This window comes from Styela clava, chromosome 6 (assembly GCF_964204865.1).
Source record: "Styela clava chromosome 6, kaStyClav1.hap1.2, whole genome shotgun sequence".
In the NCBI taxonomy this organism is placed as follows: Eukaryota; Metazoa; Chordata; class Ascidiacea; order Stolidobranchia; family Styelidae; genus Styela; species Styela clava.
Window position 1 is genome coordinate 21,773,521 of NC_135255.1, and position 24,250 is coordinate 21,797,770.

Here is a 24,250-nt window from a genome sequence, read left to right on the forward strand (position 1 = left end):
TTGGTTGTAGCAGCAATCAATGACGATGCTGTTTCTACTACTAAGTGGTAATTTTCATTCTAATTATTAAAGTGAAAATGTCCATTTTGATTTTCTTGTACTTTTCTCATTGCAATGAAAAGTTAGTGGGCCACAAGAATTTTTTGGCAACAAAAATGGGCCACGAAAGAAAAAAGGTTGAGAACCACTGGCCTAGTGGGTATTAAAGATTTGGATCCAACTCTATTGGCATTGTAGGTTAAATACCTCTGATTCAACCCCCACCTTTTCCAGGGTTGCCAAATCGGATAAATTTCCTTTTACAGAGCCTTGTTAAGAGTGAAAATTCTTCATAAAAACCAAATTGAGCTTTCTAATATGAGTCAATGTTATCAGTGGCAAGAGTTAGACTTGAATGATATCAGATAAAATGTAAGCAGAGCATGGAACTACATATGATTGAAGCAGCAAGTATGATTAAAAAATGCATAATAGTAAAGAAAATTGCTTATACTAAAATAGAAAGATAGATATAAAAATGGACTATATACTACTGCGAGTGAAATTGGAATAATAATAACAATATGTCACTTATTGTCCATATTTGTCAACTCTAGTCACAACAAGTGGTATATTATTGTGAATTTCTGCCACCCCTGCTTATATCAGAATGATGCGAAGATATGGAAAGGTGAGATGAAATGCATATTAGTGTGTGCAATATTGAAGTAATAATTGTTTTGAAGAAAACTTTGGATTGGAATTTGAAAGGTAATGGAAAATAGAAATTGCTAAAATGTTCATGCAAAAAAAGTATAAAATGGCTAGTTATAACAAATTGGAATTAGAAGAGAAAAATCAAAAACACATTATAACAACGCACCTTATTATAGTAGTTAAATTGATTATGATTGAAAATGTATAATAGAAAACAGAATTTTATCTCATAACCAGGCCAATAAAGTCAACAAAAAGTTACAAAAGTACTGCAAAATACAAGAATTTTAAGCCTGACAATAGGTTGAAAAATTTAATTTTCAAAAGATAGGTTTCCTGCTAAAAAGTTTTACTTTGGATAATTTTAGTCAATATTATGACTCTCACTTATACAAGTGAAATTATGGCTCTGGATCTAAAAGTCAAAAGATAATCTGCACGACCAGTAAAAATATATCAATATATATATATATACATTATAGGTCAATACGACAGCTCTGCCTTTAACAGCGAATATTTTTCTCATTTTTATTAGAGATACAGAGGACTATTTTAAACACAAATGACTTAATATTTTCAAACATGCTCGCTATTTAAGAGTTACGGCTTGTCCATACGCTTGCTCAGAACAAGTGTAAAATTACAAAATTATCCATTCCTCAATTCTTTTCAAGTTTCATAAAATTAACTAAAAAATATTTCTAAAGCAGATAATTTGATGCACCAGAAAGCAAGCAGACGACACTCGCTTGTTATTGATGAACGTTGAGTGTTTTGGTCGAACTAAACTTAATAGGATCAAAATACGGAGGATTTTGTTGTCTGGTACCCCTGAACTAAAGAGCAAGAAACTTTGAAAAATAATGGAAACACATGAAATGTTGGTCAAAATTCGAAAAAAAATTCTTTTAAATTTTTTTTATATATATTACCAGTATTCCCGAACAGACTCAACAACAGTGTTGAGTATTTGAAAATTTTTGTTTAATTTCTCAAGTAAAATCTGATTAAAACTGCAGATCATAAATAGCCGAAAAAGAGAGCAAGAGATATATTTTTTCCTGCACATGTGATGGGTTATGTTACCACCATACTCAGACCCCACAAAACAGCATTGAATAAGAGTAAGCATATAAATATGAAAATAAATATACACCGACAATCGTGACATACTTGATAAATCATAATTATATAGGGACCGCTAAAATATAGTTCACAAAAATGCAGTGGAAAAACTAATGGAGGCTATTATGGTGGGATTATCTGGTTGGTTACAGCTCCCCCTGCCAAGCAAATTCATGATACATCTGAATATAGATCAGATTTCGGTAACCGGGCTGATAACAGAGTGCTCAACTAGCCTTCTCGCCAGGATAAATACAAAACTTATATATCGCAATTATCACTGGCCCACATCTCTGTGACATCACAATGGGGCGGCATGATAGAAAGAGTTTGTAAAAAACCAGCCTCTCCAGCACTGATTACAAAGCAGCAAAAGGCGACAAATGTGTATTTGCAAATTTGAGCACTTAATTCTTGTATTAACTCAAGCTATAAGCCACATAATAAGTTTCTTTAGCGGACCCTCCAAAGTGCTTCATGACCCCAAGAGGTCAGTGAACTCCAGTTTGGGAATCACTGAGTCAGTTAGAGTAAAACTTGTGAGAGTTATTCAAAAACTTGACTCAAAGCATCATTTTTTTTCAATGAATATAAAAATGCATTTTTACTTTTGCAAAGTCTTGAAACATCTTTATCCTGAATGATAACGTGATGATAAGGCACGTGTTTTCTTCCCCACAAACGTAAGAAAATGAAAAACACAAATGAGCACATGTTTGCTCACCTATAAAAGAATGAATACTAGGAGCGTGATAAAAACATTCATTCTCTCTTACAGATTAGTAAACTCTGACCGACCGAATCTTCTCATCCTTACTCAAAGGCCTAACAACAAAACAAAATACTAGTATAAGAGATAATACTGAAAAAAGCAACTGAAACTTGTAATTAGGATGGAATTAGCCAGAAGTAGAAGGATGAACTGATTTAAATGTTTGTTCATACAGTAGATGAAATACAATAAATATATACATATATGCATAATTATCATGGAGTTGATCAACAATAAAAGGATGAAACAGATAAAAACGATGGAAAATTGAAAAAAAATATAAATTGTTGGTTTTGAAAATTCTGACTAATTAACCTTGATTAACAGTATAGAGTTTGATTTAAAAACGAAAGGTTGAGTCAAATTCGACTGATATTGCAGTTCATCAAACATTATAATATTCAGTAAGTGGCATAATGAAATGCTTGATAATGACAATATAAAATCAATATTATTCTAATATTATATTGTCCATGTAGAGTCCAACGTCCAATGTTGATTTTGTATTGTTAGTATTCAATTTCTACACAACTTTTACAAGATAGCTATAGGTAGTTCCGGTAGGTTTAGATGAATTTTCCACCGCGTTCAGGCAATTTAGGGTCTGTTCCGGTAATGACAGAAACTTATTTTTTACCACTGTACCCCCAACGTTTGCTGTTTTATCTTGAAAATTGCCTTGAGATATATAAAATGTCCTTTAAAGATATCTGAGTCATTCTGACTGATATTGCAGTTCACCGAACTTTATAATATTTATAAGTGGCTTCATAATGACACTACGAAATCAGTGGATGAGTTTTAATATAGTATTGTCCGGATAGTGTTGAGCGTCCATTGTTGATCATCTACTGTTAGTATTCAATTCTTGCTGCCTCTTAATTTCGCCTTCAATGCATCACGAAGTTTATCGAGATGGTCATCATCAGGATATCCATTGCTGAAAAAGATTAGATTGCATGAGAGATAATGGTAGTTGCATATGAGTCTGATTTCAATTAACTGTAAAAAATAAGATGTTCGATAAAAGAACACTGAAAGTCACAAATATTTGACTCCTTAGTACTTAGAAATGCTTAACTTAGCGATGCCTGTGTGAGTGAGATTTGAATGTGAGATTTAGATGTGTAAAAATAATGCCAAGTCAACTTTACTCGTAGGTAAAGACGAATGTCCAAACAGGGATTTTTTTCAGGTATTTGATTTCATTGATACTGTACTAAAATATGGAAACATCAAAATCACTAACTAAGCCCAACATCTTATCCATGGTGCAAGGGAAGGCTTCGCCGAACATTGATCATTTTAGAGTTTTGAAACCGAGTAATGCCTCAAAGTCCTATTGTCTGCTTGAACAGAGCACTGATCAAACCGAAGTTGTAAAAACACCAAATAAAATATATATTCATGATGCGCGATGACATAATGGTTGAAGCGTTAAACTTAATTGGGTTGGCATCGCAAACTGCACATCTTTGGTTCAAATCCAATGGCCATCACCCTACCCAAAATATTGGGTAGGCAATGCCGAACCAAAAAAGAAACTAGTTCTGCCAAATATTATTAGCTCCTTGAATATTGCTACATATCAGTAGAAGTTTAAACAGGGCTTTGTTCACAGCAAAATGTGTGGATAAGCGTCGTATATATAAAAACTCAAAGATCTCGTTTATAATAGAATTTTAAGAATAAACAGTGTAAGTGTAACCATAATTTATATGTTGGATGCCCAATAAAACATTGACAACAGAGAAGCAAAAAATTTAGTCGTTACTGGAATACGTCTCAAATAGTTACAAAATTGGGCAACCATAATTCCAATGACAGATGTGACAACAGAGAAACCTAGTAAACAACAGCTGGTCGTTGAACCTGGTTACAATCACGTTGCAGACAATTCAAGCCTAAATACCATAATGGTTGATTCTGATTGTCACTAAAAAAGTACCCTCAGTCACATACACCCTAACATTTTGCAACAGCATGACAAATCACGGTCTATATTTAACAGGAATAGAAAGAACGCTTCCTGGCCATCCCTCACCCATCAACTGAAATTTGATGGATGCGATGGTTTCTTATATATAGCTTTGTTCAAAGTGAACGGTGTATAAAAGATGTGTATAAACAAATTTAAATGTTGCTTGAAATCAAGAGAGGAAAGTTGAGAACATTGTACTTGATTTTACCTAGGACGAGGCAATATATATGTGGTTGAGTGGTTACAAATGTCACAAGCTGGATGGAAGGTTATGGGTTCAAAACTGCAATATAACTCACTCGAGGTTCCTTTTATTAACCCTTATACCAGGGGTCCCGACACCAAATTGGGACGGAGTTGAAAGTAGGTAGGGTCGCAAACAGGTCTTGGGGTCACTGAGGTAAGATATAGGATGGATGTGCAAAACATCTAAGATTTGACAAACCATGTTAAATTTAGCAGTTTGTACCGTGGCTTACAATAAAACAGGCCCATAGGCATCGCTCTATGCTTATGCTATAGAAAATGTAGGTGATTATTGTGACATCACTGTTTGGTTTTAGCTCATTTTACTTAATACCACCACATGACCAAACTCAAAAGTCCAGTGAAAGTAGCTCTAAAGCAGTGTTTCCCAACCCGAGTCCGCGGTCTCAAATGAGTTCGCGGAGCGTTTGAATGAGTCCACAACGAGCCAGAAATTCGATGCGTTTTTGCGAAACTTAACTATCAGCCAAGTTACGATTTACGATAGAATTTACATAAAACATAAAAGCAAGTTTATTCGCATAGCAGTAACCGAGTCAATAATTACTGGTTACTGAGTAGGGCTAGGCATTTAATAAATTAACATTAAATTATTAGAATAGCAATTTACTAATCGAAAATTTGGTAACACGTGACGCGACATTTTGATGTCCACGGATTGTCATGATATTTTTTGAGAAGTAATTCATTCGTTTAATCAACACAACCGCAGATTAAAATGATCACAATTAAATTAATAATAAAGCAACCCATCTCAAAAATGCCGGTATCGGTCATGAATTGAATATTTTATAAAAAAATCATTGAAAAGTCGTTTTTTTTAACGAGTGACGTATACGCGACTATTATTTCAGAAGTCGTTCCTCGAGAATTTCAAGGCGATGAATATGTATTTTTGTGTTACTAATATACTATATACTTTTACTATATATATTTTAAGTACTAAATCAAGTTGTACTTTCTAGAAATTTATAGAAGATAGTAGGATTTTTTCCGAACACGTAATTGCGGCGAATTTCCGAATTTAAAATTCTGTTGTGTTTGGTTTCATTGCTTTTTCACACAGATTTCGTTCGCATTAAAATCACCTTGAAAAAAGCTTGGGAACCCCTGCCTTATACCAATCGTACAGATGTTTGATTATTCAACTAAACAACTTACTTATTTGGGCCTCCTTTTTTGTTAGTCTTATGAGGAATTTCATCATTCCATATTATCTCTCCTCTGTTGCTTCTGAATCTTGAAGAGCAATCCTGTATTGAGTGCTTTCTGCAAGTCTGTTGTGGAATTGAAGTAGTCAGGCACATATTCAGTGAATTTCTTTGCCTCATATGAAACACCCTGCAAAATAAACATAATAAGATATTCAACTTCTATCTCTGATAATTTATTAAAACTGATATAAACACAGGTGCTCTAGAAGTATGCGCATCAAGATGTCGCACAACCTGAATCCTAACCGGTATACACATACTATGTTCAGGTTGTGCGCCATCTTGGTGCGCATACTTCTGGAGGTCCAGAGCTTTAAACTAAAATTTCTGCAACTCAAGATCGTTTCGAATAAATTTAACAATTCCTCAGAAGCATACAGTTGCAAAAGCATTTTTAGGTGATTTTAGTTCGGATGTTTTCAAATACTCGCTCTGAACAAGGCACAAAACAAGCAGGCACTGATACGTAAATACCTTAATTGAACGATTGGAATCTTTCTCACTAAACATTGACTATCAAAACATTTGATTTCTAGGTCAGGAGGAGGGCACACATTTGAACCAAAGATGTTTTACATGTGCAAACAAGTAAAATATCCTCAGGAAACATATAATCAGTGGCACCTTGTTCAGAGTTGCCTTCACACAACATTTATTAAAAAAAGTTTTAATTTTTCAAAAAAGAAATCAAACATAATATATATATGATTGGGAGCAGAGTTAGAATATGATGACACTAACATATTACTGATACACAAAAAATCCACTGATATGTAAGAGGTTATTTAGGAAAAAACAAAAGGACCAACATTTTTCCAAGCAGAGCATTGCTTGCCAATTTATTTATATACATCGTTGGTGAGATCGTCGATCTGGGATTTGAAGATTAATGTGAAGAGAAGTAGCCAAACTACGTTGGCATCACAGGTTAATAATCTTTGATTCAAGCACATTACCCAGTGTATAATGAAATAGGTAGGAGTGTAAGATAAATTAGGTGACAATGCAACCAGAAAGATTTCAGTACTACAATAAATAGTAGTGCTGCTCATACATAGCCCTGTTTGGAACAAGACATGACAAACGTTTCATAGAAAAAATTCATATGGTAAGTTTGCCATTTTAGGCGCTTGGAATTTTATAGTCGGACAAAACTATCAGACTTATAATAAATTATGATGATTACTGCCAAAATGAAATACCTAATTTACTATTTCATATAAATTCTTAAATAATAAATATTTTTTCCAATATTAAATATATTTTAAATTGGGCCATGTCCAACAAGAGTGAAAATCACTGTATTTATGTGGAAATTTAATTCAGTAATGCAGAATAACTGATATAAACACAGCTTGGATTGATTTTTGCAATTTGCAATGTCAGATTTTAGAGAAAGTCATACGATTTTTTTCAATAATCAAATGCTTTAAAAGACAAATTTTGGAATGAGAACCTCATATCAAGAATTTGCTCTATGTAAGATAAACAATTGTGAATATATATTCATTTATTTTGGACATCAGCACTGGTAGAGGTAAATTCTGCAAGAGGCTATTAAACCAACATAAAAAACTGCTTTTTAGAAACATCTGAAAAAAGCGCTGAGGTGTTGTGATGGTCTTGTGGTTATAGTATTAGACTTAGCTATGTTGTATCATAATTTGAAGGTCTCAAGTTCAAGACCCATGCCCACTGCCTTGTCCAGGATGTAATAACTTAAGTAAGGAATGCCGAAACGAAAAATTACATTCCATCCAAAAAATAGTAGCTTAATATGCATTAGTGGTTGCTTGTGCAGAGCCCTGTTTGAAGTGAACAATATAATAACAAAGGTGTAATTAAAATTCAATTGCTATTTGGGGCCCAAGAAAATTGTATTTGGAAGATTTAATGTTAAACATAATATTAATGTAAAATAATACAAACTACAGAATCCTGGTTCCAGTAAATACATAATTTAATATTGAACCAATTGAATTCATTACATGACTCACATTCAGACTTCCAGCAGGGAATGAGTAGGAGATGGCATGAGTGTTCCATCCATATCCTGGCAGTGGTTCACTCGACATATCCACTGACATTCTTCCACGAGGTGGTTGTTGGTTGATGATTCTTAGACCAGATGAAGTAGCTTGACTTGAAGACTGAGATTCTGTAAATTGAGAATTATTTTAGTGAAAGATGATCACAAGACATGATTCTGATTACGCTTAGAATAAAACAATAGGGCATTTCGTAGAGCTCGACCGATATTGCGTGTTTGCCGATATATCATATCGGCCCAACCGGCCGATATATCTGGCCGATATATATCAGCGTTAGTCGCTTTTCCACGTTCTAAAAAATGAGTATTTTTCCCCGGGAAATATCTGCGGCCGAGCGTTTTCATTTTTTACGCTTCTCTCAATTTGCCTTTCAATGAACAGAGGGTTCTCTTCTATATTTCTCTCTTCGTGCGGCGCAAAATCCTCGCCTTCGAATATCTTGCGTCCCCACTAGGCTTGCACGTAATCGAAAAAAATCAATTCCGTAATTACGGAAAAATTGATTACGTAATGACCCCGTAATTGCGATATTTTTTCACACGTTTAAACCTATCATAAAAACCTATTGAATCCACTTCTTTTCCGAATGGGACACCGAAGTTTGGTTTTCATAATACCGACAGTACTACACGCCGGCGACAGATGTTAAAGACAAATACCAAGGAGTGAATTCAAATTAAATTTATTCTGATTTTTATCTTGTTTAATTGTGTTGGCTTTGATTTTCCTTTATCACGTTCGCAAATTAACCGTCCCAATTTTATGCGATCAATTTTATCATTACCGATAATGGTATACGGATATTTATGAAACGATAGTTGCCTTTTTTAAAATCGACTTTCGTATTGAATAAAAATTTCGGGTTTCTAAGTTATTAATCAACGACGAGCGTATTTTCTCGTTTGATTATACCTGCGCTTGCCTCGCGACGAAGACTTGTTATTGCTCCGTTTTTTTACATTATCCGACTTTGCTACCTAGTTAGCATTTTATAATAATTACTGATGCTGAATTATTGACGATATCCCGATTACCAAGCTCCATTTTATATCAAATCATTTCGCGGCCTAAATGTTATAACATTATTTGCGATAAATTTAAATCAAATAATAATTATTTAGCCGGCGATAAATTCTTACCCGTAACTTGTTGTAAATTAATGCTAATAAATTCTATTTTGTTTTTTCGTGCGCTGTGATTTGTATTAATAAAAGTGATTGAGTCGGGAAAAGAAAGTAGCCTACCCTCCTCTCCTTTTGAGCGCTTATAGCGGCGGTAAAATTCGTTTCATGTCTGTTTCACGGAGAGAAAGAAAAATACGCCTTCCGGAATTACAATCAACTATCACACATTCTTATTTATCATTATCAGCGCCGAATAAAAAAGATACCAAATCGTGAAGACAAAAAAGTCTGTCGGTGCTAATTGCGTTACGGTTATAACGCTTATAATAATATCGTTTTGACCGTGAAACCAAACGCTCAAACGGAGTGGCAACGCGTCATGTCGGCTCAAAACGGCTGCGAATACCGGAACACGTTAACTTCTTCTACTTGTTAAACTTTGATTTTTTACAATCGACGGAATTGACTGCTTGGAAGGGGCACGTTTCAAACGCGAAAGCGCTCGACCAATAATTACGACTTTACGTAATTTGTAACTTCCCTTCCGTAACTCCAAACAATTCCGTAAATTACGTGCAAGCCTACTCCCACCTACTACTGTATGGATCAAAATGGACTTCTATAAGCTTTTTACTGACTGCCTTTTTTCTCTTGTGCATTAATGTGTGTTCTTATTATTTGCTGCGAAACTTTTATTAATGATGCAAGCACTGTGTAGGACTGCTTTATTTTTCAACATAAAATTTTGATTGACTGAAACTGAATGTTTCTTTCTATTTGTGTTTACTGCGGGTTCGAGTTGTAGATATCGGTATGTCAATATCGGTTATCGGTCACTAGTTGGCCGATATATCGTTATCGGTATCGGTGCCAAAAAGTGATATCATTCGAGCTCTAGCATTTTGTAATATTATATATATAAGCCCTTATGAAATCTTATGAGCCCCCACGACAGTGCTTGGCTCAAATTGTGTAATATATTTTTACTAATGCTTTTGCATATGAGTAATATTGAATATTTTATAAGAATCTACTATTATCTGTAAGTAACGACATTGCCTGCCCAATCTGTTACACCATGGGTGAGGTGTGGGATTTGAACCAGGGAGGTGTAATCTGAAATGGCAACGGCTAAGCCCAATGCTTCAACCACTGCGTCATCACCAACTAGATATTGGTTCGTTTGATTTTAATCTCGTTACTTTTAAATCATAGGTACCAGAAACTCGAGTGGAGTTGAGGTGACCAATATCCTAATTATGTTAAATATCAAACCAGTATTTATATTGTCTATGGATTAACACTAATTTCAATTAGCCTACATATATTCTGAATTGGAATAAATTCTAAAACAATTAATAAGAATTACATCTTTTATTTTTTTGAGTTGTCTTGAAAATAACATTTTATTCAAAAACATCAATTTAATATAGCAGAACTTCCTAAATATCTCTTCATTGAAGCGTTTTTGTGGGAGAAGTGGAGTCGGAGTACTTGTATAAAATATCATATTATAAAAAAGATTTTTGCCATTAATGCAAAAGCTTTATCTCCCATGTCTGACCACATAACTTATAAGTTATAATTTTAGCAAATATTGCTATGTAATGAAAAATTGGGTTATAAAATTACTCGCACACAGCTATTTGATAAAGTTTATACTCGCATGCAAATTATTTGTCAACTTTATCATTTTTCCATTCAAAAACGGAAAAATGGCGATTTCGTAGTCTGCAGCTTTTTACAAAAAAGAGATTCAGTAGTGAACACTGCTCATCAGAATAATGTCATACTAACTGAAGTATGCCTATGGGACCATGTCGAGCCATGAATATAACATTTGTGCTTCTGTAAATAATTGACGTCATGTCTTTTGAAGGCCCCTGACCATTTGCAAGATTTTGGAATTAAGGCTTGACAATTTTTTGAAGTACAAGATTGAAATTTGGAATTGGGTGCCATTCCCCTTATCTAGAAAGGTCCTTCATGTATACAACAGCGTTCGTACCAGTAGAATTGTAAAAGTTTTATTTTTTTAATGACATCAGCGTGAAACCATTATATTAATCCTACAGTATATCTTACAGCCTTGTTATGCACAGGTGAAAGATCCATGACTGGTAATGCTGCTAAAAATTTGCCAAAAACACCATTCAAATCTTAAGGTCATGCAGACTTGCAAATTTTGATATTTGTAGGATTTCCTCGATAATAACAAATGACAACCGCGAGAAACTAGTTTTATGTTTGTTCAAGTTTTAGGAGCTACTTGTTTATAGCCTTGTACAAAAGTAGGAGACGAGATATATTGTACAAGAAACCCAACCTGTAGTTTTAGATCTTGCTCCTGATGATGAATTCCCCTGCTTATGCTGATGCTTCGGTCTTGCAGAACGTGAAGTTGCAGGCTGCTCATCCAGGCTTCGGCTCTCTAAATGTTTAATAATGTTTAGGCCTCTAATATATATGAATTTTTTTTTTATCCAAGAAACAAAACATTGTATAGTTAAACTGAATGAGCCCAAAATTATGACTACCGGTAATTATATTAATTTTACAGGTCTCCAATTCATAATTTGAATACTGCTTGAAATGCTGTGGACATAAAATTTATATTTATAGAGGCAAAAAAATGACAACAGTCACTTATAATCATGATGAATGCCAAATCAGTATCAATTTTGAAGAAGGAAGACTGAAATATTACATGATATTCACCGTTTTGTTAATAGTGTTTGCACATTTAGTGTTATAATAGTACATGTATATGCTTAAAATTGCAAACTGTGCGTGACACTTTGGGGATCGAACAAATGAAGGAAACACGATAATTTATGCATAGTGAAAAGATCAGAGAGATTTGGAATATACAATAACAGGAATAGATTAAAAATAATTTGGAACCGCACTGGCCTAAGCCTATAACCAGTTCGGCCTATATCAGGTAAGACAAGTATTACATAATTATTATTTATTTTATTCATTTGGGCAAAATTTAAAATATCTAAATATCTTAAAATATTTAAATATCATTTTTTTGTGTCATCAAATTTTTCATAACCTTATATTTTTACACCATTCGAAGCAGAACATTAAATAAATTCTGGCAAATTGAGGAGAACTGGATGAGATTTTCTGATGTGCGATAAATGTCCAACATAAATTTTCATTTCCTCGATTATACATTATCATGAGTAGGTGACTTTCGGCAATACAAAAATAATGGAGCTTTCCCAGCACGAATTGCCTTAAAAGACTAACTTCTGAAAATTTATTTATTTTTGTTCTCTGAGTCTAATTTAAAAGTACATTGTTTAAGAGTATTTGGTACAAATTAATTCACGTTATGGCATTAATATTTCCTCACTCTGTTCGATTTCTGCACCTCCTTCGATACTGATGCCAACAGCTTGACTTCCTGAAAATAAAAAAAAACAATGGGATTAGTCAAGAAACATTGATTTGCCGATATTTGGAGTTGAAAATATGCTAACAAAAACATCACGTATGTAGTTATCTAAAATATTTATAATCTTGAAATACTAAGGATGACTATTATAAAAGAATTCAATATCATATATTGGTAGAAAGAATTTGATAGGACTGACGATTGTGTATGCAACAAACCATGGCTGTTGTTTATCTGTTTTCAATTGTCAGACAGGTTAAATTAGACAGCAGATGACTATTATGTAATGACAAGGATTGAATTAAGAAATTTCGTCACAGAAACATCTCCCATGGGATGTGAACCCACATAAAGTGAGGAAACAATTGTTCAATTAAATATGGATCAAATATTCTCACCTTCAGTATTTCTGGCATTATTTGCATCAGAAGCTCCGGAAACGGTGCCAGCTCCAACCATAATATCTAGGAAAAAATTAAGTCATATTCATAGTTTGCTAGTAAAAGTGGATAATGTAAGTGGCCCTACTGTACATTGTTAAGAGAATGGCCCAATATGAATCTCACGGAAGAAAAGCAAAAACTCGAATATCAGTTATCACAAATCCCGTTTTTATTTGTATATTAAAATTTTAGCCTGAAAATAGTCAATTGAACTCTTTACTTTTTCTTATTTATATATTGCAATTATATACAAAATAAACATATATTTTAGCAATACCTCCATGAATTTGAACGATATTTTTGAAGACAGGAGTTCGATTGGGAGAGTCGTCATAGTTGTGTTCTGAAGATTCTTTTTCTGAATTTAAATAAAAATATAAAATCAGTCAACAATTGTACGTGTGATAAAATAAGTTTATTGCACAACTGCAGACATGATATAGATACAAATATGACCCTACGCTACAGTCTGTTACAGTAAAACAGTACCACCGTGTTTGCAACTTCGTATAATATTGAGATCGCTTATGCTTAAGGGGAACAATTTTTATTATTGCACACAAAAAAACAAATCTATCGAAATGAATAAAAATAAACCTTCTAACGAGAAATAAAATCTTCAACAGCTGAAAATTTCCAAGCTATGGGTAGTAGTAGAGAAAAGTTATTTTTCATGCGGTAGGAACAACAAGAAAAATAATAACATGATGATCTATAACAACAACATAATAACAAAACGATCTAAAGGACCACTTTGTGCCCAAAGATTAGTAATTGAAATACACAAATAATTTTTTTGACTCGTATGAAACTGTCAACACCTGTTAGGATTTCTCAAATCTTGGGATTCAAATTTCTCAAAACATCTTTTTGTATCGTACAAATGGTTATTTTGTTGTGGTCATGTAAAGTCTGACTGATTATTAACGACATCCCCTGATTCCCACCACTTGATGATATGCAATATCATAACTCAATAATAAACTATTCACAAACCTTGATAAAGAGCTCTTTTGAGGTGTCGTACATCTCCCACAGAATAAACAAATTTGAGGCTATTAGAACCTGGATTTTCAGGATCTAATAGAAATGAAAAAGCTTTGTATAGCTCTCTTTCATAAAACTCCATTGTGACTTTTAATATAGTTTTTCCCGCACTTTCGAATTTATACTTTTCGGGTTCCTTACTCTCTAAATTAACAGGGAGTACGTCTCCAGGATTAACTGTAAGTTTTGTAGATGGAGGATGAATGATTTTATAGCCAGTTTTAATCCATTCGCTTTTTAGCTTTTCTGCAAGTTTATCACTAGAAACAAAATGAACGGATACAAAACTACCCAAATGATCCTTGCACAGAAAATATAAAAGGTCAAATTTTACAAGTTCCAGATCTTTAGAATTTAGTGCAGGAATCTTTTCACAGAAACTGTCAGCGGTGAAGGAAACAAGGCCAGAATCAGTCAAAGACACCTCATCACAATACTGCCATTGTCCCCTCTTTTGCCTTTTATAAATGTAAAGTTGCACTGGTCTTTTGCATTTTTTAGATATACTACACCAAATTGGCATTTTAAAAACCACAGGAAATTTGAATTTTAAACCTCCAGGCGCACAATGTAGGGGGAGTGAGACAGGTATTAAACCAGAAGGCAAAGTAAGATTGTCAATGTCATCTGACACATAAAATTTTGTTCTAATTGGAATATTAACAGCATTTTTGGGGAAAATGACTTCATATGAAAATAGCTTGATTGCGCCTCCACCAGGTCCAACAGTGTAACCTGAAAGTAAAACAGTTCATTTAACCGAGTTTATGGATCTGCAAAATAATACTTTAGTTTCAATATATTGTGCGAGGAATTACACTAAGAACTGCACTGCATAGGCTAGTTAAATAAATGAATTAGCCTTCATACAAAAATCTAATTGAAGTACCCATAAATTGGTTGATGTTTCATGATAAATAAATCACCACATAACTACTAACAGCGCTTGACCGTGGAGTAGATGCACAATTGTAAGAAAAAAAACTTTTACTCTGGTAGACAAATATGAAAGCTCAGTTGGTTATTCCCTCCTGCTCAAAGTTAGTTCAAGCTTGGGATTTTTCTAATCAAACTATAAAACGAGAATATCGGTCAGAGACCGAAGACTTATCGATCGAAAGTTAGGGGATCCCCAAAACAGCGCTCTTACTGCATAGTGACACCTTGTGTCCCATCACTAATTAATTCATAACTCGCTAATTATACGACATAATTCGCCCAAAATCAATAGGCTTCTGGTACGAGATATGATGAATGCACATGCGAAATCTGCAGCAGATCCAATCTCGCTTTCGTGAGATATCGCATGCATCTAACAGACAGACAAATACTTATCAACATACTTACCGATTAAAATCGATAAGTAACAACTTTCTACAATAATAGCACTACACTCTAAATAGCGATAATAAATTATCTTATCCTAGCCCATAATTTTTTATAGATAGATGGAGGTGTTAGAAATTTTTACAGATGCTGATTGACAAGCATTTGCACTACAACAACAAATAATATATTTTTATGATTTTTTAAACTCAAGCTTATTTATTCATAATTGTATAGATTTAAGCATATTAGAGCCTAATAGCCATTGGTATTTATTTTAGTATTTTCTTAATTTCCAATACATTACTAGTTTTCCAATATCAAAATCAATAATGTACACTTACCGATCATATTATCTCTCAAATCTTCAATATCTATTCCTGCTAGTTTCATCATGGTTTCATATTCATGCTGAATCCTTTGAGAAATTTGAAGCATTTTATCAGAATGTTGTTTTGCTTCCAGCGCTGCTTCTCTTTCTTGCATTAGGTCTCGTTTTTCTTTCAGTACTGCTTCTTTTTCTTGCATTAAGTCTGTTTTTGGTGAGAATATAATATATTGTAATTTTTGAACAAACAAATTTTAGTTTATTGGACATCATTTTTAGTTGTATATACTTAAATGTGTTACTTTTTATTTTTTTCTCCATATATTTATGCTTTTGTTCCCGTACTCTCATCGTCAAATTGTATTCTTTTTTCAACTGTTGCAGTTCATCCTGTGGAAACTCCCCCTTTTTCTCCTACTCCACAGGTACTAAAGAAATTATTTTATAACTTGATTAATTCCAATAATGCGACTGGAAACTCCCAAGGTTCTGTTTTAAATTATAGTATTGGAGTTATTGTATGAGCAAAAATGATAAGCGACGGGTTACTCAACACTGCAAAACTTAAAAATTTCTTTTTGTGAATTGTTTGTGACACGATCAGATTTATCTCAGTCCATGGGTCAATTTGAAGAAAGTTATCTACCTTACAATTCTCAAGGCTCTTCAATCAGTATTCTTAATTGTATTATTAATCCATCATTCATAAAGTAACAGTAGGTTAATTAACGAATTGCCTAAATATGGCTTAACTGTGCACATTTCTTGCTAACAGGATCAATAAAGCTGTGTGGTAGTTTACCTTGATAAAGAAAAATAAGCTAGAGTCAGGGGCGGATACTTTCCATGATTTTGGGGGGGGGGGGTATCGCTACATAACAAAAATTCATCAGTGTCATTCTCTTAAATATTAGCATGTCATTTTACTACACAATTATCCAGTACCTAGGCCACTTTGCTTGGACATGGAACTCACTTGAATTCCTCGGGAATTAGCCATGGCTCTTGCTAACAAAAAGAAACGACAAATTCCGCAAATTAGAAATGTCAAACAAGATAACAGGTTATTATACAAAATTTATCCTAGATATTACCAGGGAAATATTATTTGACCAGTAGAATTGCCAATATCACAGATTTATTTAATCATCATTCGAATGCAAATTAACACTCAGGATTCACGCAATTTTTATTTATTATTTACTACGAAAATAAAACAAGCACAATGGAAAAATAAAATCAACAACTAGCAGGTCCGACCAAATGCCGGAAAACCTGTGTTTTCATTAGTCTTGAGGGTCTAAAAAGTGTTTCAAGCTACGACGAAATGCTATGTATGATACAGAAACATGCTTTTACTTTTTTTACATTTCAAAGGCATGGGGGGTTCGACGTTGTGTAAGAATTGGTCTTTGTAATAAAAGTGTGCAGAAATATAGCTCACCAACAATAGAATAGCCAGTGTTTTGGACGCCTGTTGTATATATATTAAAAAGACCCAATAAAACTATTCAATTTTGCTCACTCTTACGATCTATAATTACAGAAACGTGTGGTAGTCTGAACACTGATGCAATGAAAGTTGATAAAACCTTCATTAAATTGCATTACTTCATGGAATTGGCAATATTTTTCAAATCCCGAACACAAAGAAGGTTATATTTTTTGGATAGTTTCTGCAGTCTGAATAGTCGGATAAGCGTTTTGACATAATAAATGCTATGATCTTTGCCATCAAATTATGCTCGCACCTTGCGCGAAAATCATAAAGTGGAAAGATACGTCCAGCGGTGAAAATTGTGTATAACAGTTTTAAACCTGATAGTTTTTAAAGCAATACTAATTAATTGTTGTAATGAAATACAGTTTGTTTGCCTCTTCGATTTTTCTGCAAGTGCCGACAATATTAAAAGATTTTGAAAATAGGGGAAACATATCAACTTATAACAAAAATGACCTAGGTTGTGCGAAAGTGAGAACCCCTGTGATAATAACAACGTGAAATGGCGAGCAAAACCGGAGCATGTGATCGGCGGTGCGTTTGAAGACCATGTATTACCCGTGAGGCCATGCATCTTTTACAATAATGTGAAGTGCTCTGATGGCGCTCTCGTGTACATTATCGTACGAAAACAGTTATCATATTGGTAACTATTACCCATTTGTTCGCGCTCGATTATCGCACTCTTCGAAAATGATAATTTTGTAAGGCGAAAACAACATGTGTTTAGGTATAGACGAAATTATTGAGGGGCGACCGCCCTCCTTCGCTCCCCCGGGTGTCCGCCCCTGGGTAGAGTCTCATCTTCACAATTGGTACAGTCATGTTTGCTACCATGCAGAAAAAGCAGCAGTGCAAAGAAAAGCTCCATCTGAACCGATGAATTATTCTAAGGTTTGTTTGACCGATCCACTCTTACAGTAATGTCAAAAAATTACAGTATTATTTCAAAGTGTTTCATATACAAAGTTTGCCTCCTAAAACTATTTTACTTTCGATGCAAAACAGAATTTCACAGGCTGACAGGAACTAATATAATTAAAAAAAAAATTTATGCTACCAATTACAAATGAAGATTGATACAAATTTGACAACTTAGATAGATAGATATTTTAATAAAAGAAGAATTGTATGAGAAGACACAAAACAGCTCACTTTTGATCCATTGTCTTTACAATTCATAGTGGATTATCGCTCTGTATTACTCTAAATCAATCACTCACTATCTCAAAATGAGATATAGTGGATAACTTGATCCATTGAGAAATTAGATTTCCTGAACTAACAGCTGGAAATATCAAATTGGTCCAAAAAAAATTACTCAGCAAAATGATTAAAAAATTTAACTAACCATCCATGGAAATAGAGGACAATGAAGACTTTTTATCGGCACTGGAAGCTGTTATCGCCCCTTTCTGTTTGTCGAAAAATTCAGCTTTCTCTGCTGAACTTGTCTCCACTTCTCTCCGACTGACATATCTATCCCTTCTATCAGTCGATGCCTCACCTCCCATAATGAATATTTATCAAACAAATCGGTTATTAAACCTGAAGCGAAATGCCATATTTATGGAGGATAAAATGGCTAAAAAAACTTGCATAGATAAACATAATATTAATTACAATCTATTCCAAATATTTTCGTGAAAACAACAATTTCATGACAGGACTAAATAAAGTGAAAGTAAATCGTGACATGCTGGTGAGTCAGTGCGCATAATGTGATTATTGGATCATTGTATAAACATCCAGAAACGGTCATGACCTGGATGTTCAATACATTCAAAATTGGTAACGACAAATTACCGAATTAATCACCGATTTAAATGTGTCATTAAGTATAATAAAACCGATATATAATACTAATATATAACCGAACAGGAGGCCGTGATTCGCCATATAGTTGATCCATAGTCGTAGAATTGAGTTACCTCTTCGCCAGGATAAATATGTGAATACTATCTTATCTTGAAAAACGCTTCACTGCAATAACATGCTGACATGTGGGCACTGCTATGATATGGGAAAGCATTTTCATATTAATCCCGGAAAGATGGCTCAATCATATGGCAAACCACAGCCTCTTCTGCTCTTGTCTTGTCTTTTGGGTGTCGCTGCTCGATAACCAAATTTGGTTCCCCACGGCTTCCCTTCCCCAGTAAAAATGTGTGTTTGTCAAAAAAGGCAGGTAGTTTCAAAGCGGTTCTGTAGCTGTGAGTTGGTTAAAGGCAAGTAAAGAAAAAAGGTTAAAAGTAAGGGGTGAAGGTGAACATAGGATTAGATCAGTGGTTCTCAAACGGTGAGGTGCGGCCCACAATTGAGGCTAGTAGACAATTTTTTGAGAGGGCGTGAAGCTAATTAACAATAAAAATATTCGTTAGATTTGCCCGCCCTATTTTGAATATTTACCTTGGATATTTATTTTCCGTCTGCGCATTTTCAACGCATTTTTTGAATAAAACATACTTTCGCATTACTATCCGTTATTTGTATCTTATTGTAAGCTATAGTTATTTTTGAGGTGGGGCGCGAGACTTGCTAAATTATAGAAGAGGATCGCGGCTTAAAAAGTTTGAGATCCACTGGATTAGATTGATTCGTTTGTATTTATGCCTCAAAGATTCAACATTAAAGTTCTTTTGATTCAGTTTAAATTATTTAAGAGGCTTGAATTTATGAAAATAACACGCTATAATTTGTCGGATTTTAAGCCCTTGGCACAATACTGATGCTGCTGTAGAGCCATCAGTTCATTTAGTGAGCCACACAAATGTCTTTTTCCATTATTGAAAGTTGTATTTACGGTTGCTACTTGCTATCGTGTTGATTTCCACTTCAGCGGGATGAAGGGTTTAAAAGTAAAAAGGATTAATTAAATGGCAGCACCAGAATCATCATTCTACACAATACAGTCAAGCTGACACTGTGACATCTATATGAAAAGTTAAAAAAAAAATAAGAGGGGAATATCAAGCGGACAACATTTTACAATGCAATATATACATACATACCATACACTGTACAGGGTGCCGTAGTATGTGATATACCTACATGTTTCTACTTAAACTTGTGATATACCTTAAAAAATTCTCCCTAATTCGTACTTTACTATTGAAAAACTTTTCAGTTCTCAAATTTTGAAACCATCAATTTTATTACAAAATTATCTAACCACGTGCCGCGTGCAGGCAGACAGGGGACTGACCACTGATACTGTGAATTTTAGCGTAGTTAATCACATTGTTCGTGAGACTAAATTTTGATTACTGCAACTAAACTAAAGCTCCACATAGCCTAAGTCATAAATAAAATTAAGTTATACAACTATTTTTTGGAAACAGAACTAAAACTGACAAATAACACGCAAAACTATAAAAACGAGGTAATGTTTACAACCCTGCTTGAACATCTGTCTGAGCGGCTGCAGAAACTGCAATTATTTCTTATTGGTTATGGTTAAGCGTTAAGGTAATAAACAAGGAAATCGATGCTCGGGGAAATCCAAAATGTTAAGTAGCTAAGCAATAGGCTATTCTGCTATTGTTACACACTAAATATTGTATTTCGTGTGATTTTAATGATAGACACTAAAATAGACTCAAAAACGCCAAAAAGCCAAACGGAAATTCCGACGCCAAACGCGTTTGAAAAAAGCCAAAAATGGCAAATTTGGCGTTAAAAAAGCCAATATGGCAACCCTGAGTCAGACCCGAAAGCAGCCATTACGTTGACTTCTCTTTTTTAAATCATTTGCCGGTGGTGTTGGCGAGAGTCTAAAAAATAACGAAAACCAGTAGTCGTTAGTAACTTCAATAAGTATTTAAAACCTACCAACATTTGAGGCTTGAAGTTAAACACCACTGCACTTTTGTTTGTTGTTAACTATGTCTATGACAACTCAACACATTCGGACAGTTTTTATTTGTGACGTCACAGGGACAAATGGTTTACGAGTATTCATCCCTGAAGATTGGTTCGTTCGTGTGCAAAGCTCAACATTGATTCAGACATCAAGTCCCGTTTTGTAAGTCAGGTTAGGTTAATTTTATTTTATATATACGCTGTTGCTTAATTTAGGAGAGAGTTCTACGTGGATATTGTGATATGTGCTTGCCGTTGAACATATGCTAACAGCACAACAATGCCGGATTAATCGACATTGGCCTACTTTAATTTCGACGTATAAGTGCACAGAGCGCCGGAGCAATGGAGGCAGGTCAGTGTACTATAGGATAAAATATTCCCATCATATGTTCGTAGCTGATTACTGCGAAGAGTTGCAAACCGACCAACAGTTAACGTATTTGAACTACTTCCAAAAAATTGAAAAGGATTACTAATATTTGTCCCGGGGTAAAGAAAAGTCGATAAGACGACTTAACCATATGGCGAACCACGGCCTCTCGTCCGGTTACCAGTCTATGTCGGGTATGGGATTAGTTAGTTATTTGTTTTTCGGAAGCATGGACTTGAGTCCAACAAATATTTGACTCATAATTAACTGAAGGCAATCGAACCCGGGGGAGAGGAAAGTCGCAATCAGACATAATGATAAAATATGTCATGTATGCGACTTTTTGCCCAGCGGTGACGTTAACCACCCTTGGGCGGCGAGGAGTTCAGCAATCACCTCCCTGCGACCCCGCGCATGGTAATCAGAGCTGCGATGGCAAGCGTATTCTTAACGCTTAGCTTGGACACTATGCCATACCTCAGAGTTGAATAAACTACGTTGTCGGGAACGCCCAAACAACTCGTTGTCAAGTGTTGATTCTAACTTGTTCACCAAGCAGTCACGTCCTATCCAGGGCCGGTTTCAAGCCGATTTGATCATATTGGGCCCCGCACCTTGACGCGCTAGGGAGTGTTTTTCTGCATTATGAATTACAAAATACTACAAGAAACGTAAAATAAAACGTGAAATAATCTTTTTTATAATATTAAATTTGTTTTCAGTAAATTTGGTGAATTCATAAGTGCAGCGATGCCAATAACTTGCATCTGGCGAAGGAAGCTTTTCAAAGCTGAAACTAATTAAAGCATACTTGGCCTGCGGTTTCACAAGAAAGACTCGAAAGTTCGTCGATACTTTTTATAGGAAGCGAGATTGCTAAAGCTATTGAATTTGAAAATATTTTGAATGATTTTGCTAATAAAATGCTAGAAAAATCTTTTTCTAAAAGAGTATAATCGAATTGCCCGTTTAGCCTTTCTTGCCGTTAAAAGTAAAACAATAAAAGCATCAGCATTACCTTGAACTTTGTTTTAAAGCAAGTTTTGAATGTATATATTTTTTGGTTTGTATGTTTTTTATGAAATATAAACACCCATAAATTTTACTATGAAGAGTAGGGGCCCCGCCATCAGATTTTCAATTGGGCCCCACAGTTTCTAGCACCGGCCCTGGTCAATCAAATGTCGTATAACAAAATGCATATGTAATTTTTAGAAAGTTTATGGTTTGTTTCATTAGTATAGGCCCAAATATATTTCATTTCACGTGTAATGACCCAAAGGCGATACATCAGGCTGCGTGACTGGAAAAGTTTTTTATTATAATCAGTATTTTCTATGAAATCCTTCTGTGAAAATGCAAAAACACTTCCACCCTTGAAATAAAATAAGGAATTAAGATTTGCACAAAAACGAAAATACTATAAAATAACATGCGCTGCTTGAACACGTGAAATTTTAATCAGCCGAGATGCACTCGCATTAGGAATCTTTCGAATTGCGTAGATCTAATAAAACTTGAAACGTGATTTAAGCTCAAGTAGACAAATAAAAATACCATTTATAGATAACTCAGACATAACGAATAACGCGTTATTCACCACCATAGATACAAAATCTATTAATTTACCTATATATATTATCGTCGCTTTCCGTATCAGCTGGTATTTCTGTGTTCCCTGTAGTTTTTGAAACCGTCCGGTCACGCTATTACAATCCATGTTTTACTAGATGGCAATGAAATATGTTGCTTTAAATTTCATTCGTGGGCTTATGGGATTGGAAAAAAATAATTCCTTAATAAAGCGGCGCGCAAGCGTCACTTTGCACAGACTTTTATCATTAACGCTGAAGAGTGAGTCACTTTGTCGAATTGGAACCATGCAATCGGTAGCCAGCAATCGTTATTCGTTTAACTTTGCTGATGCTGCGAAAATCTTACCTTGACAGGTGGATATGCCTCATCATCGAATGTGAAATATGGTTTACTCGCCTTTCTTTTTGTTTTCGTTACATTAACAATTTAGATTTCATCCGCGATTTAGATTTCATCCGCATTTTGCTTCAATCCCATGTCGGTACATTGAAATACCGGATATCAATAAAGTAACATCTAGTTTTCTACCCTCAGATCTCACTATTTTACATTTCAATATTAGATCCTTGGGTAAATATGTTGATGACCTAGCTGAACTAATTACTAATTTTTATTCCCTGCCACAAATTCTTGCGTTAGGCGAAATCAGGATAAAGAGGGATGCCGCTGTTAACAACGTTGACATCCCTGGTTACACCTTTATCCATGCTCCATCCCCAACTCAAGCAGGTGGTGTGGGGTTCTATATTAAAAATGACATGAATTTTCAAATAACGCAAGAATTTGACTTTGTTTTCGAAAACTGTGAGAACATGTGGATCGAGTTGAAAGGCTCTGAACAAAATCCAAAATCCCAATGCCTTGTTATCGGTGTTATCTACAAGCATCCCCAGCGTAATATTCCATCCTTCACTGGAGCGATGTATTCTGTATTCGAAAAGCTGACATTAGCCAAAAAGCAATTCATAATTTTGGGTGACTTTAATATAAACCTCCTCAACACCCTCGATACTCCAACCTCCAAATACTTGGATATGCTCATGTCCAATTTTGTATTCCCAATCATCACTAGACCAACAAGAGTTACTTCATCCTCCCACACCTTAATAGATCACATTTACACCAACACCTTAAAA

At 34.5% G+C, this 24,250-nt stretch overlaps 1 protein-coding gene across 4 annotated transcripts in view; it reads right to left on the reverse strand.

Moving 5' to 3' along the window:
• LOC120331540 (uncharacterized) overlaps positions 1-19,937 on the reverse strand; it is a 43,722-nt gene extending 23,785 nt beyond the window's left edge. Inside the window, exons 1-9 of one of the 4 annotated variants that reach the window (XM_078113426.1) lie at positions 18,636-18,755; positions 16,430-16,585; positions 16,086-16,211; positions 15,800-15,988; positions 14,079-14,864; positions 13,360-13,440; positions 13,038-13,103; positions 12,598-12,648; positions 11,557-11,661 (exon numbers count right to left, since the gene is read on the reverse strand). In XM_078113426.1, coding sequence (XP_077969552.1) covers positions 11,557-11,661; positions 12,598-12,648; positions 13,038-13,103; positions 13,360-13,440; positions 14,079-14,864; positions 15,800-15,988; positions 16,086-16,134 — 1,327 coding nt within the window. In that variant the 5' untranslated portion in view covers positions 16,135-16,211; positions 16,430-16,585; positions 18,636-18,755. Of the gene's footprint in view, positions 1-11,556; positions 11,662-12,597; positions 12,649-13,037; positions 13,104-13,359; positions 13,441-14,078; positions 14,865-15,799; positions 15,989-16,085; positions 16,212-16,429; positions 16,586-18,635 lie in introns of all 4 variants that reach the window. The other 3 variants (XM_078113425.1, XM_078113427.1, XM_078113424.1) reach the window with 3 other exon arrangements.
• Positions 19,938-24,250: the final 4,313 nt, after the last annotated feature.